The sequence below is a fragment of the Hyaena hyaena genome, unplaced genomic scaffold, assembly GCF_003009895.1.
Source record: "Hyaena hyaena isolate Hyena2069 unplaced genomic scaffold, ASM300989v1 scaffold_66, whole genome shotgun sequence".
Classification (NCBI taxonomy): domain Eukaryota; kingdom Metazoa; phylum Chordata; class Mammalia; order Carnivora; family Hyaenidae; genus Hyaena; species Hyaena hyaena.
This window is the reverse complement of record NW_024080696.1, coordinates 2,594,137-2,620,871: the sequence shown is the minus strand read 5'-3', so window position 1 is coordinate 2,620,871 and position 26,735 is coordinate 2,594,137. Positions and strand designations below refer to the sequence as shown.

At 41.1% G+C, this 26,735-nt stretch overlaps 1 protein-coding gene across 1 annotated transcript in view; it reads right to left on the bottom strand.

Annotated features, from left to right (window-relative positions):
- MDN1 (midasin AAA ATPase 1) overlaps positions 1-25,147 on the bottom strand; it is a 170,583-nt gene extending 145,436 nt beyond the window's left edge. The window contains 9 exon segments of the mRNA XM_039232166.1: positions 1,327-1,441; positions 5,145-5,248; positions 7,968-8,099; positions 8,344-8,586; positions 11,639-11,831; positions 11,919-12,026; positions 12,520-12,744; positions 15,918-16,144; positions 24,943-25,147. Coding sequence (XP_039088097.1) covers positions 1,327-1,441; positions 5,145-5,248; positions 7,968-8,099; positions 8,344-8,586; positions 11,639-11,831; positions 11,919-12,026; positions 12,520-12,744; positions 15,918-16,144; positions 24,943-25,074 — 1,479 coding nt within the window. The 5' untranslated portion in view covers positions 25,075-25,147.
- Between the last annotated feature and the right edge of the window lie 1,588 nt (positions 25,148-26,735).

The window sequence follows — 26,735 nt, the reverse complement described above, 5'->3', positions numbered from 1 at the left end:
AAAAAAAAAAAAAAAAGAAATTCAAGAGTCCAAAACAGGCTGCAGGGTTATAAAACAATCACACTGGCAAGACAAGGCTTCTGAGAGGTTACATGATCAAGCCTTCTCCAGTAATACAGTGAAGTAGATACCACTCTGAAAATCCGGTTCTCTGCTAATAAACAATGAAAATATTTGATGAGGTTGTCTTGTCACTTATTTAAATAAAAACTTATACTAAGAAAGAGCAAAGCTTCCTTTCCATGCCTGAATAATCACTGACAATCCATTATTTACTACTCTCCAAGATGAAGCACTGCACAATGGGAAGCTTTCTAACTGAGGAAGAAGATACAAGGGGAAAATGAGGAGTTAACAGGGTGAAGAGAGGTACATCTCTTAATGATTAAGGATAACCAGCAAAACCTACAAGACGAACCAATGTAGAAAATAAATAATAATTTACCTCTATTTTCAGTAATACCCAGAATAAAATGTACAAAAAGCTGCTGAGTGTTACAAGACACTAGTTACAAAACAACTTAGTAAACAAACATTCAAAGCTCTTTGGAAACAATGGAGAAAACTTAAATACAGTCTGAGAATTAAAAGGTAATGAGGATGGGGTACCTGGGTGGCTCAGTCTTTTGAGCATCTGACTCTTGCTCTCAGCTCAGGACATGATTTCACAGTTCATGGGTTTGAGCCCTGCTTTAGGCTCTACACTAACAGTGCAGAGCCTGCTTGAGATTCTCTCCCTCTCTCTCTGCCCATCCCCTGCTTGTGCTCACACACATGTACTCTCTCTCTCAAAATAAATAAGCCTTGGGGCGCCTGGGTGGCTCAGTCGGTTAAGCGCCCGACTTCGGCTCAGGTCATGATCTCACAGTTTGTGGGTTTGAGTCCCGCATCGGACTCTGTGCTGACAGCCAGCTCAGAGCCTGGAGCCTGTTTCAGATTCTATGTCTCCCTCTCTCTCTCTGACCCTCTTCTGCTCACACTGTCTCTGTCAGAAATAAATTTTAAAAATAAATAAATAAGCCTTAAAAATGCTGAGAAATTACTGTTCTTTTTATAGAATAAAGTTACTGTGATTGCATATGAAAGTGCACTTCAATTTTTAGAGATGCATCAAAGTATTCAGGTATGAAATGTTTGCTTTCCAATATGATGGCAAGTAAGAAATACTAAATGAAGTTAGTACGGTAAAAGTTAGCACATAAACTATTAATGAGTATTTTGGTGATTCATTACGCTATTTCCTCTATTTACATGTATATCAGAAACTTTTAATAATAAAAAGTAAAAAAAAAAAGCATCTATACTTTCTCACTAATAACTACATACCTCATTTAGTTCCTTCTTATCCATGTTATCCATGTGAATTTTGGTCCAATATTTGTCTAGCAGAGTAGCATGACTATTGAGAGGTCGATACCAATTTCCACCACAGCTCAAGAGTCTATATTTCAAAATTAAAAAAAATAATTACACAAAACTCCTAATTTTAATCTTAAATTATGCCTCTAGTTAGCCCTTGCTAGACATCATCTCATATATGAATAACACTCACAACCCCTTCTGGTGTCAGATACTCATATCTTGGGCTCATAGGGCAGAAGTCAAGTAAAAGTCTGCCAGCTGACCCAAGTCTGACTCTTTTCCTAAGGGGAATAGAGCTTTAACAAAGTTACTTTCTTTCCTTTTTATTTTCTGAATCTATATATTATTTATTTCTTCTAAATATAATTTATTGTCAAGTTAGCTAACATACAGTGTACTCTTGATTTCTGGAGTAGATTCCCATGATTCATCGCTTACATACAACACCCAGTGCTCATCCCAACAAGTGTCACCCTCAATGCCCATCACCCATTTTCCCCTCCCCCTCACCTGTTCATCAACCCTTAGCTTGTTCTCTGTATTTAAGGGTCTCTTATGGTTTGCCTCCCTGCCTCTCTGTTTGAAACTGTTTTTTCCCCTTCCCTTTCCCCTCCCCCATGGTCTTAAGTTTCTCAAATTCCATATATGAGTAAAAACATATGATATCTGTCTTTCTCTGACTTACTTATTTCATTTAGCATAATACCCTCCAGTTCCATCCGTTGTTACAAATGGTAAGATTTCATTCTTGTCATTGCCAAGTAGTATGCACTGTATATATAAACCACATCTTCTTTAACCATTCATCAATTGATGGACATTTGGGCTCTTTCCATAATTTTGGCTATTGTTGAAAGCGCTGCTTAGGGTACGTGTGCCCCTTTGAATTAGCAATCCTGTATCCTTAGGATAAATTTCTAGTAGTGCTAGTGCTGGGTTGTAGGGGAATTCTATTTTTAATTTTTTGAGGAAACTTTACACTGTTTTCCAGAGTGGCTGCACCAGTTTGCATTCCCACCAATAGCACAAGAGGGTTCCCATTTCTCCACATCATCACCAACATCTGTTGTTTCCTGAGTTGTTAATTTTAGCTACTGACTGGTGTGAGGTGGTATCTCAATGTTACCCAAACTACGTTCTAATCACTGCAAATGATTCTATCAGGTGTTCTGATATTTTTTCTTAATTAAAAAAAAAAAATTTAATGTTTGTTTATTTTGAGAGAGACAGATCACAAGTGGGGAGGGGCAGAGAGAGAGGGAGACACAGAATCAAGAGTAGGCTCCAGGCTCTGAGCTGTCAGCACAGAGCCTGATGCTGGGCTCAAACTCACAAACTGTGAGCTTAAGTTGGACGCTTAAATGACTGAGCCATCCAGGCACCCCTCTCATGTGTTTTGATTTTAATAGCATGCTTCTTTTCCTTAAGACATAACTTCAGGAAAGAGAAAACATAATCTCCCAAGGGCCCCAGCATTAAAAATAAGTTCACTTCTGGGGCATCTGCATGGCTCAATCAGTTAAGCATTCAACTTTGGCTCAGGTCATGATCTCGTCATTTTTGAGTTCAAGTCCTGCGTCGGGCTCTGTGCTGACAGCTCAGACCCTGCAGCCTGTTTCAGATTCTGTGTCTCCCTCTCTGTCCCTCTCCCACTTGTGGTCTCTCTCTGTCTCTCAAAATGAATAAATGTTGGGGTGCCTGGGTGACTCAGTCGGTTAAGCAGCTGACTTCAGCTTGGGTCATGATCTCACAGTCCTTGAGTTTAAGCCCAACGTTGGGCTCTGTGCTGACAGCTCAGAGCCTAGAGCCTGCTTTGGATTCTGTGTCTCCCTCTCTTTCTGCCATTTTGTCTCTATCTCTCTCTCAAAAAAATAAACATTAAAAAAAAATTTAATGTTTATTCATTAAAAAAAATAAGTTCACAGCTTATTATGAAAAGCTACTACACCACGATTATTAAAAAATTCAAGAAAGAACATTCATTAAACGTATACTCTGGCCAAGCCACAAGCTTACACCCAGGCCATTTAATGTAATCATCACAACAACTTGCTGAAGAGATGGCACCCTACTTTTCCTCTAATGCCTAAAGAGGAGGAGGATGGGGTGCCTGGGTGGTTTAGTAGGTTGAGCGTCCAACTTTGGCTCAAGTCATGATCTCTCAGTGTGGGAGTTCAAGTCCCACATCTGGGTCTGTGCTGACGGCTTGGAGCCTGGAGCCTGTTTGGGAGGGAGGGAGGGAGAGAGAGAGAGAGAGAGAGTGTGTGTGTGTGTCTCCCTCTCTGCCCATCCCTGTGTGTGTGTATGTGTGTGTGTGTGTGTGTGTGTCTCCCTCTCTGCCCATCCCTGGCTCTCACTGTTTCTCTCTCAAAAACAACATTAAGAAAAAAACTTTTTAAGAAGAGTAAGGTCCTTTGATCACTCAACTATGACTATAAACAGAAGGGCCAAGAATTGAATTTAGGTCTGTCTGACACCTCTCTATGGTGTCCGAAGACTTTCTGAGATATGAACATAGCAGGAAAGAACTTCACTATCTCAATGAATGAAACTAGAGTTTATTTTAAAAAAAGATAAAAAAGCAGGGCCTAGAAAAGTGCTCCTTGAGAACTGTGAGATTAACTCCACCCTCCATTTGTAAATGTTCACTGAGGCAAACACTAATTTAACCACTAAATATAACATGACATTAGGGTCATTCTTGGGCAGTTTAAGACCTTGGGAAAGCTGTAAAGATATAGACTACCAGTACCAGTAGGAAATAAACCACTTCCTCCATGTTATCACAAAATATAGACAAGAACATATACTAAGTTTGCTCAGATTTTACTCCTTTGTTGATGCTTATATTCAATTTTTTTAATTGGTTAAAATTTATAGGTCATCATCATCACCATTATCATGGCTAGACATCACCTGGGCACTTATTATGTGACAAGTCTTTAATGTAAGTCATTTTAATCTTTATACCTTACAAGTTGCAAGGTACTATTAGCCCCATCATTATCAGACAAGCAAGATACATACAAGTACAAAATGTACATGTCAGGACTCAAACCCAGTTGTCTGACAACAGTTCCACTGGTGATTATTTTTGAAAACATGAAAACAAGATATAATTTTTTAAAACTGGATATTTTTAAGTGGCCAAAAAAAACCCTCTCGTTTTCTGATTTAATTATCTCCATTTAAAATAGATGTGAGGGGGTGCCTGGGTGGCTTAATTGGTGCAACATGCAACTCTTGATCTCTGGTTGTGAGTTCAAGCCCCACACTGGGCACAGAGCCTACTTAATATTTAAAAACTACAGGGGCACCGGGGTGGCTTAGCTGACTGATCATCTGACTCTTGATTTCAGCTCAGGTCAGGATCCCAGGTTTGTGGGATCAAGCCCTGCATCATGCTCTGTGCTGAGTATGGAGCCTTCTTACAACTTTCTCTCTCTCTCTCTCTCTCTGACCCTCTTCCCCACCAGTACACTCTCTTTCTCTAAAAATTTAAAAAAAAAAAAAAAAGAGTTCCTGTAATCAGAGACAAATGGTGTACAGACAGACAAATGAACAATGGAACAAAACAGAGAGTCCTGATATAGAATCAGGTGTTTATAAAAATAAATAAGGAATAAAAACATTGGATCTGTCATCAGTCCCAACTGATCTTAGTTGGACCCCTTAAGTGGGCCCAGGAAACTCTATTCCAGTGGTTTTAGACTCAGCACTCTTATGTGGAACATATGAGGAAAAGACTCCCTAATGGGAATAGAAAGGTTAATAGGACATACCTCCTAGTTGCAAAGAACTGAAATCCAGAAGCCACTTTTAGGCAGTCACCTCGGCCAGGAATCAAGAGCTCTCCATTCTCCAAGAGAGGGATCAGCACAGAAACCTAAATCACAAAACCCTACTGATAAAACTATTAAAGCAGAAGTAACAACAACAACAAAACCCTTCTATCCAAATGATGAGCACATCTATAGAGGAAACCTTAGTTCTCATAGCATGAGCTGGGACCAAAAGGCAGGTGGGAATGTCTGAGCCACCTATACTCTAATAGAATGATTTATTCATTCAACATTCACTGAGTGCCTACTGTGGACGAGAAACAAGCCAGAAACTAAAAATCCAGGTATGACTGAGGCTTTACAGACTAGCATCTGATGGAATAGCCGTGCAAAACACCATACAGCATGATCAGTGTGACCCCAGGGTTGAAGATAGAGGGTGGCTATGAATCAGAATGGAATGGTACAGAAGCAGGGCAGTGAAGCCATCCCAGAGGTAATGATATTTACTTAGTCGTAAATGTGAGCAGGAGTCAGGTGGGAGAGAAATGGCACATAAACTCCATGTAAAAATATTCAAATGGATAAAAGTCTTTGTTCCTAAGAGCATGTCATGAGAGGATTCTGTTGTTAGGGCAGAATGTGCATATGAAGTAATGGAAAACTACAAAACTTAGAGATAAATAACTAAGGGTCTCCTGTGCTGACGAGGGGACATTAAACTTCTGGCTTGCTAACTGTGACAGAAAAGGCTGTTCTGAGAAAGAATGAGGAGACAGGTTCCATTTTGGACATCTTGAACGTCCACAGGCTAAGGGACATGCATGTAGAAATTTTTTGAGAAAGGGGTGGATTAAACATATGGATCTAGGAAACATTAGTTTACAGAAGAAGCTTAAAAAGAAAAACCAAAGTAAGAAGACCAGAATTGAATATACACACAATGGGACTCAATGTAGAATTTTCTAGTGTTTATCAAATATTGGCAAAGGGAGACCAAGATAGAAACTGTCAGTTTGGTCTTGAATCAGGACTTAATCATCAAGGAATATAGTTAACTATAGGACAGGGATAGATCCCTAGGCTCCATCATGGTCTGGATGGAATATCTCTTCTGTTAATCTATCTTCTTTGGCTCTAATTCCACAATCCATAATCCTAATGATTTCCCAGGTACCCTGGTATCTAAAAAAAAACTGCCAGGGAAGAAAGTACTAGCCGACGAAAAGCCTCAGTTTTGTTGTGGAGAGGAGAAAAAAGAAAAAAGGAAACAGAAAAGAAAGTAAAAAGTCTCAACAAATATTTGGCTGTGTGGTTTATATTTCAGTTGTATTATTAAGTCCCATTGATAGGAATCAGCCTTAGCTCTGAGCTTATTAAGAAAACTAAGTTTCCAGTCCTATAAAACTGAGCACTAAGACCCTGGAACACAGTGTGTCAAATAGAATCAAGAAACAAAACAAAACAAAACAAAACAGGGGAGACAGAGACCCTAGAACACAATAATCAAATTATGAGGCCCTACTTGGGCCAGTAACTCCATTACATCTTTACTTCATCAGACTGTAAAATCATCACAATACACATGTATTTATAGCTACTCCTTCCCCTTCTTATTTCCCTAAATCTACACATACAAACACACACACACACCCATACACACACTCTCACATTATTCTCATATCCAAAAGGGGAAAGTCCATATGCAGTTTACTTTAGGGTTCATGATTAAAAAAAAAAAAAAAAAAAAAAATTAAAATCAATCTCAGAAAAATCTTTCCAGAGGAAGAATTTTTCATTCTGCAATACATTTTTTTTGGTCGTACTTAACAAAATATAGAGGAAACACTGACTGCCTACATAGCTATTTTGATACACACAGAAAAGTAATCTTCTAAAAACGAAAATATACATTCAGCAGATTTTCCTTAATGAAACAGAGACAAGATACTCTAATTACATCATCTCTTCCTTCATCTGTCCTTAGCCCTCTGCTCCATAGATGCCATAGCTAGGAATCAGAGTCTCAAAGTTCTCAGTGTAACTGTAACATGGATACGATGTTTCCCACAAGGCCTATTCTTGGAAAGGTTATGAAACTAGTCATATACTGAACTAAAGGAGGAAAACACTATAGTGAAATTGGTCACATATCCGATTACAGTAGATCCCCCTTATCCACACAGTGTACGTTTTAACACCCCTGGTGGATGTTTGAAATTGTGGATAATACAGATCCCTATATACACTATGCTTTTTCTTACACATACATACCTATGATGAAATTTAACTTATAAACTGGCAAGGTAAGAGATTAACAATAACTAATAGTAAAATAGAATAATTCTAACAATATACTATAAAAAGATATGTGAATGCAGTCTCTCTTTCTCAAAGTATCTTACTGTACTATCCTCACCCTTCCGTGGAGATGGGAGATGATAAAATGCCAATGTAACAGTGAGGTGAATGACCGAGGCACTGTGACGTAGTGTCAGGCTACCACTGACCTGACGACACAGCAGGAGGATCATTTGCTTCAGGACCGTGGGTAACCACGGGTAACTGACCGGCAGAGAAGGGGGTACTACCCTACTGAATGAAATAGCACCAGCAGAATTTTATCAATTTTCTATCAAAAAAGAGAGCAGCCAAGTAATCCTACCTCAAACCCAATTAGGTAGGTAACCACGAATGAGCTTCTTGCAAAACATACCATCTCTAACCAAACACCTATGTTACTTAAATTACCTCCCAGAAGCACTATTAACAAAATGCTCTCTAAATATAGAAAATCAGCAAATAATTAGTAAGATGACATACCACGTCTAAAGGGGCATAGTCAATATCCTCCAGAAGGATCCAATGTCCCTTTGTGACTGCCTGTGTCAGGGTACCAGGTTGCCACACAAACTCTCCTGGGACATCTGTGCAGCGATACATTCCCAACAGCATCTACAGGAAGAAGATTAAGTAATTACTGATGCCACACATCTGAGATACCGACTGCTAGAACCTTTGATCAATTCTGTTAAACTTCTATATGGCTATAAGCAGGCACCTGAGGTTTTTACACCTTGGTCCCATCAGTTATGACGAAGACCAATACCTATTCTCCCATCCCCTTAGCAAAAACAATACTTGAATGCAAACATTTATAAGCATGCTAACCCACCAAAACTTGCCATTTCTTAATTACCTTACTGTCGGTCTGATCTCCAAGCTGGACTTTAAGAAGCTGAGGAGGCCTCCTTCTACCTGTCATTGCACCTAAGTATTCAACTAAGGACGTTTTGCCACATCCTGTTGGTCCTTCCAACAACACAGCATTCTGAGAAGCCACAGCCATAACCAGCATCTGAAGATTTTTGCAGACTGAATCAACCAGCACGTAAGACCTAAAGGCCAGCTCCTGTTCACGAGAAGGACTTCTATTACTAGCCTAAGGAGGCAAGTGAAAAATAAAGAGGCACGTCAACAGTCTTTCCTCCAAAGGGTACACATTAATTTCTACAACAATGCTGCCACGGACCCTTACATAAACCTCTAAATTAGTAGTACCAGAACTGTAACAACAATAGGTAGATTATCCAAAATAAAGATTTTTCATTTTGGCAGAATTTGCTAACAAATTTAAGGAAAGTCTCCCAAAGTTTAAGAAGCCAAAAAAATTAACACATGAGGGATAGGGGCAAACCTAATCTCATGAGTAGATTTTTTTTTTTAATTTTTTCTTATTTATTTCTGAGAGAGAGGTGGCGTGAGCAGGGGAGGGTCTGAGAGAGAGGGAGGCACAGAATCTGAAACAGCCTCCAGGCTCTGAGCTAGCTGTCAGCACAGAGCCCGATGTGGGGCTCGAACCCACAAACCGTGAGATCATGACCTGAGCCGAAGTCAGACGCTTAACCAACTGAGCCACCCAAGCTCCCCACATGAGTAGATTTTTATTTGTTTTTCTTCCTCTAGTCACATTCTAAGATTTCATTATCTAAGATCAAGAATGCACACAATAGGGGTGCCTGGCGGACTCCATCGGTAGAGCTTGTGTCTTGGTCTCAGGGTTGTGAGTTCAAGTCCTATGTTGGGCGTGGAGCCTACTTAAAATAAAAATTAAAAAAAAAAAAAAGAATGCACACAATATATTTACAAATCAGGGACATATGAACACTAAAAGAAGGTCCTAATTAAAAAATAAATAAAAAAGAAGGCACGCAATATATTTACGAATCAGGGAAATATGAACACTAAAAAGATGTTTTGTATTATAAAATTATTACTTTTTTGGGGGGTGTAATAAAGAATAATAGCTTTAAGTTCCCTTCCTTTATACATATATACTGAAATATTTAGGCATGAAATGATGTGACTTCTGGGAGTTGCTTCTAAACAACATGCTGTGGGGAGCGTGTGCAGCAATATAAATGAAAGATAATTAACCATAAATTTACAATTATTGAAGCCAAGTGATGGGTACATAGGGATTCATTACATCACTGTTTCTACTTTGGAATATGTTTGATATTTTCCATAACAAAATGTGAAAAATAGTAACAATCCTCCCAATATGTTTAATGGGTAGTATCTTAGGTTTGCAAGATGAAACAGTTCTGGAGTTTGTTTACACAACAACGTGAATATATTTAACACCACTGAAGTGCATACTTAAAAATGTTTAAGATGGTTGGGGAATCGGGGCGCCTGGGTGGCTTAGTCGGTTAAGCGTCCGACTTTCGCTTAGGTCATGATCTCGCGGTTCGTGGGTCCGAGCCCCGCGTCGGGCTCTGTGCTGGCTGCCAGCTGAGAGCCTGGAGCCTGTTTCTGTCTGTGACTCCCTCTCTCTCTGACCCTCCCCTGCTCACGCTGTCTCTCTCTCTCTCTCCTAGAAATAAATAAAACATTAAAAAAAATTTAAAAAAAAAAAAAAAAAGATGGTTGGGGAATCTAGCTGGCTCAGACAATAAAGTATATGACTCTTGACCTCAGGATTGTGAATTTAAGCCTCAGGGTGGGGATACAGCTTACTTATTAAAAAAAAAAAAGTTTAAGATGGTAAATGTTGTATTTTACTGCATTAAAAAGAATTTCAAATAATAATGTACCCAATATAACATAGAAAACAAGATCTCTTGGAAAAGTGAAATTTTAAGAACTCTTAAGGAATAGTTCTCAAACTTGGCTAGTCTCCTATAGGACAAAATGAGATTCAGGGCCGGAAGTTCTTGGACTCTGCTGTTACTGTCAGCAATTTAGCAGGCAGGCTGGGCTATAGCACCATTCTGTACTTCTGCCCCAGTGCCTAGCCTCTGCTACTCAACATCAAACCTACCACAACTAGAATCTTTCCCTATGTTAAAATTCTAATGCTCCAAACCTTATCTATGTTAGAAAAATGGTTAGAGTTTGGGGGATCTCAGTGACTAGAGGGAAACACAAGGGCCTGTGAAAGCACTGTGTCCTAGTGCTAGTTACATAGATATAATTGGTTTATGAATAATCACTGAGCTGTACATTTAAGATGTGCATATTCTTTTTTTTTTTTTTTTTATTTTTTTTTTTTTTTTTTTGAGAGAGAGAGAGACAGCATGAGCAGGGGAGGATCAGAGAGAGAGGGAATCACAGACTGAAACAGGCTCCAGGCTCTGAGCTGGCAGTCAGCACAGAGCCCGACGCGGGGCCTGAACCCACGAACAGCGAGATCATGACCTAAGCGAAAGTCAGACGCGTAACCGACTGAGCCACCAAGGCGCCCCAAGATGTGCATATTCTTAATGTACACTATGTTTTTTTTGTTTTTTGTTAATGGCACTGCCCAATGGACAAACCAGTAGTTCAAGGAATGACCCAGGACTTGTTCCAAAAAGAAAACTGCGTGAACCTGACCATCACACAAAGTGACAACTGACTGAAGACTGGCTCCCAGAAGTTTCAAATTACAAATCTAGATTTCGATCTATAAGCAAAGTGTGGGTCTGGAGCTATATTCTTGGAAAGAAGCTCATTTCATATGACAGGGGGAAAGCTCACTACAGTTACTAGTGTCCCACTTAACAAGCAAAAAGACTATCCTGACAGACAGAGGTTGTTGGGTTACACCTGGGCCTAGCACCATCTCTACCAAAGGGCAGCCCAAGAGTCTCCAGGCCAGTCATTCTGCCTTTGTTTTACATAAATATGGTATCACAATATGTGCTACCCAACTTCACAGCTATTAAGGCAAGTAAATAAGAGAATATATGGAAGTCCTTTGCTAAAGTTAAAAGCATCACACAGGCATCATTAGACTTTTTTAATTTAACATCAAATAAAGGAACTCTCAGAGAAGAGGACCCTGGGTGAATTTTCCTTAATCTGTTCTGAATAGTTCTGTAAATGGAACAGCAATTTGGAAAACTCAACTTGACTCATACCCATAACAGAGTCCAGCCAAGGGAAAAAACACACTCAATGTTTAAGAGGAAAGAAGAGGACACACAACCCGACTAATGCCAACATACCTGCTCTCCAGGGGATGCTGGCTGCCCAGGCAGCACCACACCACAGACAGCAGTCACCCTGGAAGAGAGGTCAGCTGAAACAAAATGGCCCGGTAAGTACTGCAACTCCTTCTCCTTACGCCAAAGGGAGGCTTCTGGATTAGCCAAAACCAAGGCCTTTTCTAAGTCCTGCAGCTGGGCCTCTTCTAGTAACCTGAGGAAAATTGAGAATCTCATCAGTTACTTTAATGCACAGTAAGGCCACCGCCACATCAAGATCTCCAGGAATCCCCCTTCTTACCTCAACCTGAAATGGATCAGTTCCTCACTATTAAAAATCTTCTTAAGGAATGATAACTTGTGTTCTTCATTCATGCAGGTGACCAAAGCAAGGCAATTGGCTGTGTACCTGGAGAAAACCAGAGTATACATAAACTCAGGAAAAGCAATTGATTCTCAAGGAAAAAGAAAATTAGCTAGGCAACTAAACGTTAGAAAAGGAAATCTTAGGGGCGCCTGGCTGGTTCAGTTGTTAGAGCTTCCAACTCTTGATTTCAAGGTTGTAAGTTTGAGCCCCACATTGGGTATAGATTACTAAAAAATTAAAAAAAAACTTTAAAAAAGAAAAAAACCTTTTAGATTTAATATAATACATTTGAGAGTAGAAAATACAAATCAACTATGATGAATTCACTTGACAGAAACTGGAAAAGGTGGAACTCCATCAGTATCATCTCATTTTCCACTGACGTGATACATGACTAGGGAAAGGGAATAGGAACCCAAAAGGCACCAGGAATAACACATTTTACATAGCTTCCTTTCCCGCCTCATCACAGAACTCTACATTCCCTCTACCATCCCCATACTTGAAGCACCAGAAAACTCCAGGAGCTACGCACCAACGGACCAAGGTGTCATGGCTTCTGAGGAGAGGGACACACACACTCCAGTCCCACAGCTCCCGGAACACAGACTGCTCGTGCTGCAGAAACTTGTAAGCTGCTTCCATTAGGTCCCGGAGCTTCATCCGCCTGCGCCCATAGCGGACTGGATTAGCATCTGAACTCTCTAGGAAGAGCCTTTGAAAGACTGGGGAAGTGTCCTTGAAATACCTCAGGGCAAACCTTCAGAAAGAGAAATTTTTTTCATTTGTTGGTGAGGATTTCAAAGTATACATTTCCACTCTGAGACAAGCCAGCAGAATACAACAGGAATTTCCAAGGGTCTGAGAATAAAGAAACAAATAGTGAAGCTACCTAGTCCTGCAACTGCATCCTGTTCAAGTTCAGGAACCAGGACAACAGCAAGAGATGTCTAAGAGAATACAAAAATCACAAGTACTTACCGCCAAGTGGGAACCCAGTAATGAACAAACAGTATAAGCAAGTATAAAAAAAGAAATGTTTAAGGGGCGCCTGGGTGGCTCAGTCTATTAAGCATCCGACTTTGGCTCAGGTCATGATCTCACAGTTCGTGGGTTAGAGCCCTGCATCAGGGTCTGTGCTGACAGCTCAAGAGCCTGGAGCCTGCTTTGGATTCTGTGTCTCCCTCTCTCTCTCTGCCCCCACTCATGCTCTGTGTGTGTCTCTCTCTCTCAAAAAATAAACATTAAAAAAAATTTTTTTTAAGTGTTTAAGACTACTGAGGTACCTCATGAAAGCCGCAAACAACACCTTGAGCCCAGAAAGATGTACCAGTAAATGAATAGCAGACATTAGGACCCTGGGGAGCTTGACTAGGATCCTCCTCTCCAGCCTTTTTTTACCCTAAATTTTCATTGCTATCCTATTTCTCTTCTCTTCATTCTTTCTCTCCTCCCTCTTCCACCACAATTTGCCACAATACAAAACTTTCTCTGACTTCCAAGAGGATAACATTCATTCTTCTTTAATGATTTTCTTGCTCCCCTTAAGTATTTGGCTCACACTTGTATTAGCATTATATTGAATTGTTTGCAAAATATAAGAACCCATTATATTTGACTTTCTTACCCCATGACATGGCCCTAAAAAAGGTCTTCTTATATTTATATATTGAAAGAATGACTGTATCCTAACTAAATATATTTGGTATATCCCTAACATATTAGGTATATTTACTCTACAGAGGAAATTTAGGGCAAACGCTGAATTAATTAGCTACAATTCTTTTTTTTTTTTTTTAATGTTTTATTTATTTCTAGGAAAGAGAGAGAGACAGCGTGAGCAGGGGAGGGTCAGAGAGAGAGGGAGTCACAGACTGAAACAGGCTCCAGGCTCTGAGCTGGCAGTCAGCACAGAGCCCGACGCGGGACTCGAACCCACGAACCGAGAGATCATGACCTAAGCGAAAGTCGGACGCTTAGCCGACTAAGCCACCCAGGCGCCCCTAATTAGCTACAATTCTTAAAAGTCAAAACCTCATTCTACATAATTGTCTATAGTTCATTTTACATGGTGCATTAACTCATTTACATACATCTCTTTTTTTTTCTTTTTAATGGCTTGCTTTTAAATTACTCTATCACAGGAACCTTCATATACTGCATTATGTGAGTTCTGAAACAAGGTGGGAGTGTAAATAAAATATACTACGTTGGCAAAATGAAAAGAAAAAGTAGGGGTGTTGTGCTCTGCACTCACATGCATTTAATAAGAACATAAAGTGCGAAGCACATGGGAAACCAGATGTAACTAATCCATCATTTGAATGAGTCTCAAACACAATCCAGAACCACTCTACCACAATGGCTTAGGAGAAATGGGGGTTCAAGTTATCCACATGTCAATTCTTTATAGTAAATAGAGGACAGTCGGCACACCTTACGACATTATGACGTGGTAGCATAGTCAAGTACATCTAAATGATTAAAGCACTAAGTGAGGCCACAATCTCAACCTTCAATTAACCTACAGCATGTGTTCCTAATTACCATGTATGATGCTATTTGCTGTATATCTTCTAGTTCCATTAACCTGGGCCCATTTTCTCTCTCTCAGTCCCTCTCTACCTCGCTCATTTGCTCTCTCTCTCTCTCTCAAAAAAAACATAAAAAAAAAAAGGAAAGCTCATACAAATTACGTTTTTCTCCCAAGCCTTCATTTCTTATTCCCTTCATTCAAGAACCAGATTAGAGGGGCACCTGGATGGCTCAGTCGGTTTGAGTGTCAGACCTCAGCTCAGGTCACGATCTCATGGTTCATGGGTTCGAGTCCCGTTTCGAGCTCTGTGCTGACAGCTAGCTCAGAGCCTGGACCCTGCTTTGGATTCTGTGTCTCTTTCTCTTTCCGCCCCTCCCCTGTTCACACTCTGTCTCTCAAAAATAAATAAATGTGAAAAAAATTTTTTTGAAAAAAAAACAGATTAGAGATCATACTTCCAAGAAAGCCAAAGTATATTTACCATGTTGATGAACACTAACAAATAAGGGATGAATATAAGAGATACCCTTATTAGTTGCATACATACCATTCACGTTTAGAGTGAAAGTTATCTTCTCAATTAAAAAAACCCTTACACTCATTTTGCTGGCTCTTTGACTACTCCATAGTAATGATTATTTTGCTATTAATTTAAAAGACAAAGGCAGATACAGTGGCACGTGCCTGTAGCTCCAGCTGCTCAGGTGGATGAGACAGGGGGATTGCTGGGCTCTAGTTCTGGACTGCAGTGCACTGTGCTGATCTGGTGTCCACAATTTTTTGGCATCGTTTGTTTGGCAAACAAGTGTTTGGCATCAATGTGGTGACCTCTCACAAGTAGGGGACCACCAGGCTGCCTAAGGAGGGGTGAACCAGTCCAGGCTAGACACAGAGCCGGTAAAAAGAGAAATACATTAGAATCCAGTTCTAACACAACTTCTCACAAAACTGCTTTGCACAGGTCATTATAGAAAGTTAGAAAGGACACCAGAGTTCTTCTAACCTCAGCCTTCAGCTGCTCCAGCAAGCAAAAAATTACATCCATCTGAAATGGATGCTGTTAAGAGTCTCAGCTAAAACTTTTTAAATCTGTCTTATCTCACCAGATGCTCTAATTCTTGAGACCAAAGAACACATCTTAGCCAGTTTTCCAGCCTCATCTTGATGGCCAAGATTTAAAAGAAACCTAGTAAATGGTCACTAAACTTAGCCAGATAAAGGGATTCTGTTGAGATTAATTTTTATAAAACAGTGCCAGTTATCTTCCTTCTTTCCTGTATTTCTCCTCTTCCCTTCTCAGCTCAAACCCCTTTACCTCCTAGGAGAGCCGATTCTACTAGACCTCAAGGAGAAAAACGGAGAATAAAACTGTTACTCAGAATAAAACTATTACTCACGGGAGGACATCAGGATGGTTACAAATGAGTTTGCTCATTGACACACAGAGCCGTTCATGTAGATCATGGTTGATTTGGCCTCCAGCTTTAATGGCTTCAGCATTCCTTTCCAGCAAATCCAAAAGAAGTGGGCGCAGCTGGCGACCAACCAGCACAGTACAGTCTTTATCCAGAAGTAATTGTGCTAAGGTACTCAGGATACACTGGCGATCTTGAGGTGTCCACACCTGAGAAAAAGGCAAAACAATATATCTGTGTAAATGCTACTCATTAGCACTGCTGCAGAAGGGTAAAAAGTCCCAGCTTAGAATTAAAACATCCCATTTCCAGACTTAACAAGTTTTTTAATAAAACACAAAAGGGTTTTGTAATAAAAGAGTACAGGTAATTTAACCTAAAAGGCTGTTACAAAGAAGTTTCAGTCCACTGAGGTTTGAGGAAAAGGACTGATACCTGAATTCCACATGAAATGCTACATAGTTTCATACTTATAGTGTGCATGCAGGTCTATACAATCCTTGCTGCCAACGAGACAACAGGCTTTAACTACCTAAGGGTCAACCCAGCAAGTCCAACGCTTGAATGAATATATCCTAAGGCATTTCACACAAAACAGTCATCTATTAAGAGAGCAGCTTGGGGCGCCTGGGTGGCTCAGTCGGTTAAGTGTCCGACTTCAGCTCAGGTCATGATCTCACAGTTCGTGGGTTTGAGCCCCGGGTCAGGCTCTGTGCTGAGAGCTAGCTCAGAGCCTGGAGCCTGCTTCAGAGTCTGTATCTCCCTCTCTCTCTCTCACTGTCTCCTGTTCATGCTCACTCTCTCAGAAATAAATAAAAACATTAAAAAAAAATTTTTAAAGCTTAAAAAAAAAGAGTGCAGCTTGAGCGCAATATAAATACCACATGCAAAAATATCTCTAAAATTCTCTCTCAGAAAAGGTTACCTTACACCTGAGATCTTACAGTCTTCCAAATTATAGGGCATTCACTCATAAAAACACTTTGTTTTTTTAGAGAGAGAAGGGGAGGGAGGGAGGGAGGGGGAGGGGGGAGAGGCAGAGGGGGGAGGAAGAAGGTGGGGGGGGGAGAGAGAGAGAGAGAGAGAGAGAGACAGAGAGAGAGACTGACTCTTAAGGAGGCTCCATGCCCAGAGCAGAGGCCTATGCGAGGCTCCATCTCATGACCATGAGATCATGTCCTGAGCCGAAATCAAGAGTTGGATGCTTAACCAGCTGTGCCACAAAGTGCCCCCAAAATTCCTATTCTGAACAGAACACTGACTGGGGAAATAGGTTGAAAAGGAACAATTTCTATCAATATTAGTCCTGCAAGGAAATTTAATGAATTTGGTCTTAATTAACAGGGGCATGCTATGACATTTTGAACTGCTGAATGTCTCTATAAACAAGCCCTCTAAAGATACCATTCAAAAAAGTAGAAAGTGGTTATATTGTGAAAAAAAGAAACATATCACCTACAAAATGAATGAAAAAACCTGTAACTGTCCTGGACATGTTATATAGAAACAGATACTTGTGGGTTGGGAAAAAAACTTCCAGAGAGAATATCATTTCATGAACTGTCTCTTGAAAAGATAATCCGGAAACGGGGTTAGAAAAAAATCAGATGTTTAAAAAAAGAGAGGCGCTGGGGTGGCTCAATTGGTTAAGCATCTGACTCTTGATTTCAGCTCAGGTCATCTCAAGGTCATGAAATCCAGATCAAGCCCTGTGATCGGGCTCTGTGCTGGGTGCGGAGCCTGCTTAAGATTCTCTCTCCCTCCACCCCTGAGGGAGATGAGGAAGAAGAAGGGGTGCCTGGGTGGCTCATAGGTTAAGCATCTGACTCTTGACCTCAACTCAGGTCTTGATCTCAGGGTCCTGAGTTCTGGCCCCACTTTGGGCACCACACTGGGTGTACAGCCTACTTTAAAAAAAAAAAAAAAAAAAAAGATATTTAGCTCTTTTTTTTTAAGTAAGCTCTACACCCAATGTGGGACTTGAACCCACAACCTCAAGATCAAGAATCACATGCTCTATCAACTGAGTCAGCTAGGTGCCCTCAGTGTTCAGCTATAAAACAAGTAGTTGTACCAGTTTACACCTATACCAGCAAATGTCTGAGACCTCTGGGTGCCACATAACTTCACTGCCTGGGCAGCTGGGTGACTCAGTATGGTCAGTTGAAATTTTAGCCATGTTAGAGGAGGGGGAGTGGAATCTGCTGCTTTTATCTGAATTTCCCTGATGCGGAAGATGTTGAGAATTTTTTCAAGTGTTTAACGGCCATTCATTTATCATCTGTTGTGATGCTTGTTTAATCTTTTATCCATTTTAATGTTTTTTTTTTTTAAATTTCTAGGAGAGAGAGAGAGACAGTGTGAGCAGGGGAGGGTCAGAGAGAGAGGGAGTCACAGACTGAAACAGGCTCCAGGCTCCGGGCTGGCCGTCAGCACAGAGCCCGACGCGGGGCTCGAACCCACGAACCGCGAGATCATGACCCAAGCGAAAGTCGGACGCTTAACCGACTAAGCCACCCAGGCGCCCCTCTTTTATCCATTTTAAAATTGGGTCGTTTACACGTTAACTGTGATACTAGCTATTAAGTTTTTGTAGATGCTCTGTATTAGCTTGAGGAAGTTTTATTCTATTCCTAACTTGTTTCTGTTCTACTCCTCGCTTGTTTTTCTTGAGTGGGCTTTGGTAGTTTATATTCTTCAAACACTGATTTGATCTAAATTGCTCATATTAGTCACTTATCTTTTTTTCAGTTTTTAGGTTTTTTTTTTTTTTTTTTGGAGAGACAGAAACAGTACAAGTAGGGGAGGGGCATAGAGAGAGGGAGACACCAGGCTCCGAAGAAAGCTCCAGGCTCTGAGCTGACAGCACAGAGCCCAACGCAGGGCTTGAACTAATAAGCTGCGAGATCACGACCTGTGCTCAAGTCGGACACTTAACCAACTAAGCCACCCAGATGCCCCATGCATGGATCTTTCCCATTTATTCTTGATCAGTCTTTTCAAAGAATCAACTTCTGGTTTCACTGGATTGCTCTACTATTTATCCATTTTCTATTTCATTAATTAATTTCTACTCTTAACTTTATTTTTTTTTCTTCTACTTATTTTGAATTTAATCTGCTCTTCCTTGTCTAATTCTCTAATATGAAAACTTAAGAAATATCACTTATTGGGGCACCTGGCTGGCTCAGTTGGTTAAGCATCTGACTTGATCTCACAGGTTCATAAGTTCAAGCCCCACACTGGGCTCTGTGCTGACAGCTCAGAGCCAGTAGCCTGCTTCAGATTTTGTGTGTCCCTCTCTCTCTCTCTGCCCCTCCTCCACTCATGCTCTTCAGTCTTCCTCTCTCTCTCAAAAAATAAAAAAAAATAAACATTAAAAAAGAAAAATCACTTATTTCAAATGTTTCTTTCCTAATAAAAATTTTAATGTTATAGGGCACCTGGCTGGATCAGTAGATAGAGCATGTGAGTCTTGATCTTTGGGTCATGAGTTCAAGCCCCACATTAGGTACATATTTACTACAAAAACAAAAAAAATGGAAGAATTGAAGAATTTAATATTATGAATTTCCCTCTTAATACTGCTATATAGCTGCATCCTACACCTTATTTTTTTGTAATGTTTATTTATATTTGAGAGAGACACAGAGTGCAAGTAGCAAAGGGGCAGAGAGAGAGGGAGACACAGAATCTGAAGCCGACTCCACGCTCTGAGCTGTCAACACAGAGCCTGACGTGGGGCTTGAACCCACAAATCGTGAGATCATGACTTGAGCTGAAGTTGGGCATCCAGGCACACCCTTCCCCCATTTGTTTAAATTATGATTCAGTCCAAACGATTTTCTGACTCAGTGACTTTTCTTTAACTATCTTTTTATTTTGTTATTTAATTTTTAACATTTAGGGATTTTTGCCACTATCTTTTGGGTTTTTTTTTTTTTTGGTCCTAATTTAATTCCACTGGGGTCACTGATTATACCATGTATGATTTTAATTCTCTTAAATTTATCGAAACTTGTTTAATGGATTATATGCTCTATCTTTGGGAATGTTCCAGACATGCAGAACATGTATTCTACAGTTACTGGGCACAGCAATCAAGAAATGTCAATTAGATCAAGTTTGTTGATAGTGGGTCTTCTACATGCTTAGTAATTTTCTGTATTTGTTCTATCAATTAATCAGGATAAAGTGTCAAAGTCTTCAACTATAAGTGTACCTATTTTTCCTTTTCTGTCACTTTTTGATACTTTAAATATATACACCTCTAATAACAGTATCTTTCTTAGTTTTGCACTATTGATATTTGGAACTGGATAATAAATACCTTGTGGAAGCTATCCCGTGTACTGTAACATATTTAGCAGCATCCCTGGCCTCTAAACACCACATGGCAGAAGTAACCCCACCAACAGCTTTGATAACCAAAAATGTCTCCAGATTTGCCTTTGGGGGCAAAACTGCCCCAGCTGAGAACCACTGGACTGGATTTAAAAATACTTCAAACAAAAAATGGAAATAAAGTTGAGACAAAAAAAATTTTTCTTTCGTTTTCAAATAATAAATTTTCAAAAAATATAAAATACCTCATATACCATTTTAGAAAGCTTGAAATTTTATTATAGATATAATAGGAAGCTTTTACACAAAATGGTGACAAATTCATATGTCTTACTAATGACCAGAATAGGGAACCCATAGAGAAAAAAAGGTAGTTAGTGGTTGTCTGAGGGGCTGTGGAAGAGCACAGTGACGGGGGTAGGAATGGGGGGTGTTGATAGCTAAAAGGTATGGAGGTTTCTTTTTGAAATAATGAAAATGTCAGGGCACCAGGCTGGCCCAGTCAAAAGAGCATGTAACTCTTGATTTTGGGGTCATGAGCTTGAGTCTCATGTCGGGTATTGAGATTACTTAAATAAAATTTTTAAAAATAAAAAAAGAAGGGCTCCTGGGTGGCTCAGTCGGTTAAGCATCCAACTCTTGTTCTCAGCTCGTCATAATCTCAAGGTTTAAGCCCTCGTAGGGAGCAAGTTCGAGCCCTCAGTTGAGGTCTGTGCTGGCAGTGCAGAGCCTGCTTGGGATTCTCTATTCCTCCTCCTCTCTCTCTCTGCTCCTCCCCTGCTTGCACACTCTCTCAAAATAATTTTTTTTTTTAATTTTAATGTTTTATTTATTTCTGACAGAGAGAGACAGCGTGAGCAGGGGAGGGCAAGAGAAAGAGGGAGATACAGAATCTGAAGCAGGCTTCAAGTTCTGAGCCAGCTGTCAGCACAGAGCCCAACACGGGGCTTGAACCCATGAACCGTGAGATCATAACCTGAGCCGAAGTCGGTCGCTTAACCGACTTAGCCACCCAGGCGCCCCGCCAAAACAAAATTTTTAATTAAAAAATTAAGAAAAAAAATACAAAAGAATGGGGTGCCTGGGTGGCTCAGTCAGTTTAGGGTCCAACTTCGACTCAGGTCATGATCTCATGGTTTGTGACTTCAAGTCCCATATTGGGCTCTCTGTTGTCAGCACAGAGCCCACTTCAGATCCTCTCTTCCCCATCTCCACTTGTGCAAGCGCGCTCTCTCTCTCTCTCTCTCAAAAATAAGCATTTAAAAAAAAGTATTATTATAGTTCACATGTACTGATTACTGTTTGGTGCTTTTTTTTTTTTAATTTACATGTTTATATATTGAGAGAGACAGACAGACAGCCAGACTGTGCATGGGGGACGGGCAGAGAGAGAGAGGGAGACACAGAATCTAAAGCAGGCTCCAGGCTCCTAGCTGTCAGCACAGAGCCCAACACAGGGCTCAAACCCACAAACCACGAGATCATGACCCAAGCCAAAGTCAGACACCCAATTCCCTACTTTGTGCCAGGCATTTTGGTAAGCTCCTCACATGGATTATCTGAATCTTACAACCACCTTATTTACAGCAATGATAACTAAGAACGACTTTTATAAACAGTGCTTACTATAGTCTAGGCATCTAGTCCTCATAGCAACCCATAATGTAGGTAATATTATCCCCATTTTACAGATAAGGAGACTGACAAAAAAGAGGTTAAGGTCACAAACCTAGGAGAACCAAGAATCCATGTCACAGTCTGGTTCCAGAGCCCCTCCAACTATGTAGTAGCTACCATATGTAACATATCAAGAAATTATGACTCAGGAGAGTTAAGTAACTTGTTCAAGTCACCAAAAGCAATTATGTAAAAGAGAATCTGATCTTTAGCCATACTCCTATTCCAATATCCATGCATTCTCCTAAGAATTCTGCTCTTCCTGAACAGTCAGTGACCAAGGAGGTAAGGATGTGTGATATTATGATTTATAATAACACGTTTTTGTTTGGTCCTCCATCCCATTCCAGGCACAGAGCTCCTAAAACCTTTGCAATTTCCTGTGAGCGAGTGGTAAAGGTGACTTTTGTTATGTTAAGGAGGTTAATGGGGCGGGGTTGTTGTTTTAAGCTCTAGGCCCAACATGGTGCTTGAATTCACCACCCTGAGATCAATTGTTGCAAGCTTTACCTACTGAGCCAGCCAGGCACCCCAAGGAAGTGAATTTTTCAGAGCACCCAAGGATGTAACTGGTTGTCAAGAGAACCAACCAAATGGTTAATGTTGGAACTTTTAGTCCCGCCCCCACCCCCACCTCAAGGGTCAGGAGTTGGTCAATGAGTTGCAACACCAATGGCTCAAGATTTCATCAAGCATACCTATGTAATGAAGCCTCCATAGAAACCCAAAGGGACCTGGTCAGGAGAACTTCCAGGTTGGTAAAAATTTGGGTATGTGGAGGGAGTGTTACCTCTGGAGAGGGCATGGAAGCTCTGCACTCCTTCTCACATACTTTGTCCTGGGTCTCTCTTCCATCTCGCAGTTCTGAATTCTACCCATTTACGATAAACCAGTGATATATACGCCAGTGATATACCAGTGATCTAGTAAGTAAAATGTTTCTCGGAGTTCTGTGCCCCACTATAGCAAATTAACCAAACCCAAGGAGAGAGTAGTAGGAACCTCCGATCCACAGCCAGTTGGTCAGAAGTGCAGGACTTTCAAGTGGCTGGGGAGCAGTTTTGAAAGACTGAGCCCTTAACACGTGGGATCTCCTGCTATCTCCAAATAGTGTCAGAATTGAGTTAAATTATAAGACATCCAGTCTGTGTCTGAAAATTGCTTGGAGGTGTTCAAAAACCCACACACTGGAATGGAGTCCGAACTGTAGGTTGGTGGTGACAACAGGAATGAAAAGGAAGGAACAGATTCAATACTGAGTAAATAAAACACAGAAGACTTGGCCATATGTGAAGGAAAAGGAGTGAAAAGAGTGAGGACACTCAGTTCTCTAAAGCGGATAGAGAGAAGTTGCTGTCACCAGCTGAGATAAAGAACAAAACAAAATCAAAAACCAACAATCCTAAAGAATTCTTACTTCAGATCCCAATTGCAATAAGAATCAACACAATCAACAAGTGAAAGGCTTGAAATTAATCATGAAAAGGGTAAGGAACAAACCTGAAAGACAGATAAGAAAGAATTTGACAGACAATGTGAGACAATGAAAAGGGAGAAGCAAAGATGTCCCATTATCCTTAATTAAACTGAACTTTCTAGTAGCTTTCAAGTCTAATACTATTTCTATACAATCTCCGAATCCACAGGAGGGGTTCCCACACTTACAGGCGTCAGATTCTCTAAAACTGTATGTAATAAAGGCTACAAACCATTTCCCCACCCTCCTCTCAGTACATAAACATCTATTTTACACCTAATTACAGTGGTGGGGAAACATAAATCCCGTTGCTGGTCCATGATCCCTAGATTCAGAACTCTGCTCTAAATTCTAACATTCACTTACAGAAAAATACATCTATATCAACAATACATAACTCAGGACCCTGTCACCACAAGCTCAGCTCATAGAAACTGGTTATCTCTTTCCTTAGTCCAGCCCACCAAAACTCAGTTCTCTTTCTACAGCTCACCACGTTTAATGATTCCTTTCACTGGGGCTCAGAGGCCAGAAGCCCCAGGGTATCTCTGGCCCCTGCCTTTACATGTTCAATATGTTGTCACCAAACAAAAATGCCTCTCATGTTAGTTCCGCTCCAGACCGCAATACTCCCGTTGTTTCCTGAGCAAAAGAATATACATGTACACAATGCATTTGTGACTGAATAAATAAGTTCTAAATACTGAAGTGAGAAGGAAAAAAGTAAACACATTTTTTACTCTCACGAAGCTCAGAGATGTTGGGGGTGAGGAAGCATAATATAAGAAATTAAAATACAATGTGAAAAAAAAATGCATGATAAAAGTCCTCAACTTTGACAGCAAGGAGTCAGAGAAGGCTCTTAAAAGGCCAAAACTCCATTTCCTAGAAAACTCTAATCCACCTCATAAGCTCTACGGTTAATGTCACACAGTTAGCACTAGCTCGTCTTGCTTTGTCCTTCAGTTATTTTCTGTGTTTATGAACTGCCTCCAAAAATAGATGCTAAGTTCCCTGGGGACACAGACCGTAACGAATTTGTTTCCTCAAAGACCCAAACTGTGCCTCTCGCAAAGCAGGAACGCAATCACTACGTGTCAGCGGGCCACAACTAAAGGATGGGGCAGAAAAGAAAAACAGTCACCCGGACTAACAGAGGTGGCTAGACTTGGCACACTTAGGTAATACACATGTCAAGTGGGCAGAGATACAACTTCAATTTCAGAAAAACAAACCACATTTCTTTCTGAAGGGCATATCTGCTACAGAGAGGGGAGATAGGTTAGAGGAGAATGGAAGGGTCTCTCAGATACACACAAAAGGCTTCTTCCAATTTCCTCAAACGTGCGTGGACGTCTCCTCTCCTGCCCAGCCCTGGGGAGGGGGCCAAAGGTGCTAGAACGCCGTTACTCCCCTCCCTTAAAGTTGCGCGTCTCAAGGCCGCAGGGCACGCGCGAGGGGGGGCGGCCGGGGTCGACCTGGCGTTTGCCCTCTCCCTCCTTCTCTTACCTGCTTGGCCAAGAACCTGCTCAGTTCGCTGCGGCTCTTCTCGTTCTTGGCGGCGAGTAAGCGCAGCGGCGCGGCCGCCACCTCCAGGAAAAGATGCTCCATGACCGCAGACCCTCCGCCCCCGGCGGCCATCAGGGCTCCCTACTTAGCGCTGGGAGCCCCCGAGCAGCCGAGGTCCAGCGCTGGTGGTGTAGGCAACTACGCCCCCAGGGAAATCAGCCCCGGCTGCCCCGCAAACACCGAGAAAACGCAGCACACGTGGGGGAGCACGCGGCGCTCTGCGTCATCAGCCCTCGACCAAGACCGCCACGGCGGGGCGGCTCCAGCCCCGCCCCCTCAGCAGCGGAAACAGCGGGAGTCGCTACCGCCCCAGTTCCGGGAGGGCATTTGAAGCGGACATAGCTACCGTGTTTTGGTTACACTACTGCAGTGATGGTAGGTCTCGGAGACTAGGGGTGGCGGGACAGCGAGGCAAGAGATTCCGCTAGGCGCGGAAGCGAGGGAGCCTGTACCGGCATGTGACTTTCAGCCCACAGTACCTCTGTCCTGTGGAAATCCACAAACAAGTATGACCAGCAAACCCTTGCAGCGTTGTTATTTTTTAAATATTTTATAATGTTTATTTTTGAGAGAGAGAAGGAGATACACAGAATCTCAAGCAGGGAAGCAGGCTCGAGGCTCTGAGCTGCAAACACAGAGCCTGGTGCAGGGCTGAAATTTCAGGAACTACCAGATCATGACTTGAACGGAAGTCCGAGACTTAGGACTGAGCCATCCAAGCGCCCCATCTTGCAGTAATCTTAATATAAATATTGGAAATAAGTGTTCAGTTAGGGAATATTTAAGTAAAATAGGGTATATACCTTATATTCTGACATCATTAAGAAGAGAATCTGAAAGTTTATGTGATGTTCAGGAACAAGCCAAAATAATGAGAAGGTCAAGCTAAGGTTGCTTTGGGGAGTGTTGACAACCAAGGAACCTGAGGGAACATGCTCTGATAATGAAAATGTTTCCTTATCTTCCTCTTGGTGGTGTTACTCTGGTAGATAAATTTTAAAAAGCAAAAAAAACCAAAAAATTGTACACAAGACTTGTGCACCTTCTGTAAACTATATCCCTAAAAAGTGTTTTAAAGGGGGTAGATTTCTAATAGCAAGTGTATACCATGATTCAATATTTTAAGAAGGTATTTGAGCGGTGTCTGGTTCAGGTGGTGGAGCCTGAGACTCTTGATCTTCGGGTTGTGAAGTTCAAGCCCCATGTTGGGTGCAGAGTACATAAAAATAAAATCATTTAAAAAATGTGTTTGAATTTGAATATTTCCCCCTAGGGTTTGAAAGTTTGCTTCTGTGGGAACTCAAACTCAAACACAGAACTTTCAGAACTAGGGAACTGGAAATGGGCAAAAAACGTTCCCACATAAATAATGTTTTTAAATTTCCCAAGAAGATAGGGGGCACCTGGGTGGTTCAGTTGGTTAAGCGTCTGACTTCGGCTCAGGTCATGATATGGTTCGTGGGTTTGAGCCCGCGTGGGGCTCTGTGCTGACAGCTCAGAACCTGGAGCCTGTTTCAGATTCTGTATCTCCCTCTCTCTCTGACCCTCCCCTGCTCATGCTCTCTCTCTCTGTCAGAAATAAATAAAACATTAAAACAAATTTAAATTCACAAGAAGATAGAAAGGGTTTCCTGAGGACATAGCACAATGGTATGAAAAATTACCCACTGAGGAATTACCCATTTTTCCGCCTGGGTATCATGACATGTACTTGTTTTTTTTTTTTTTAAATG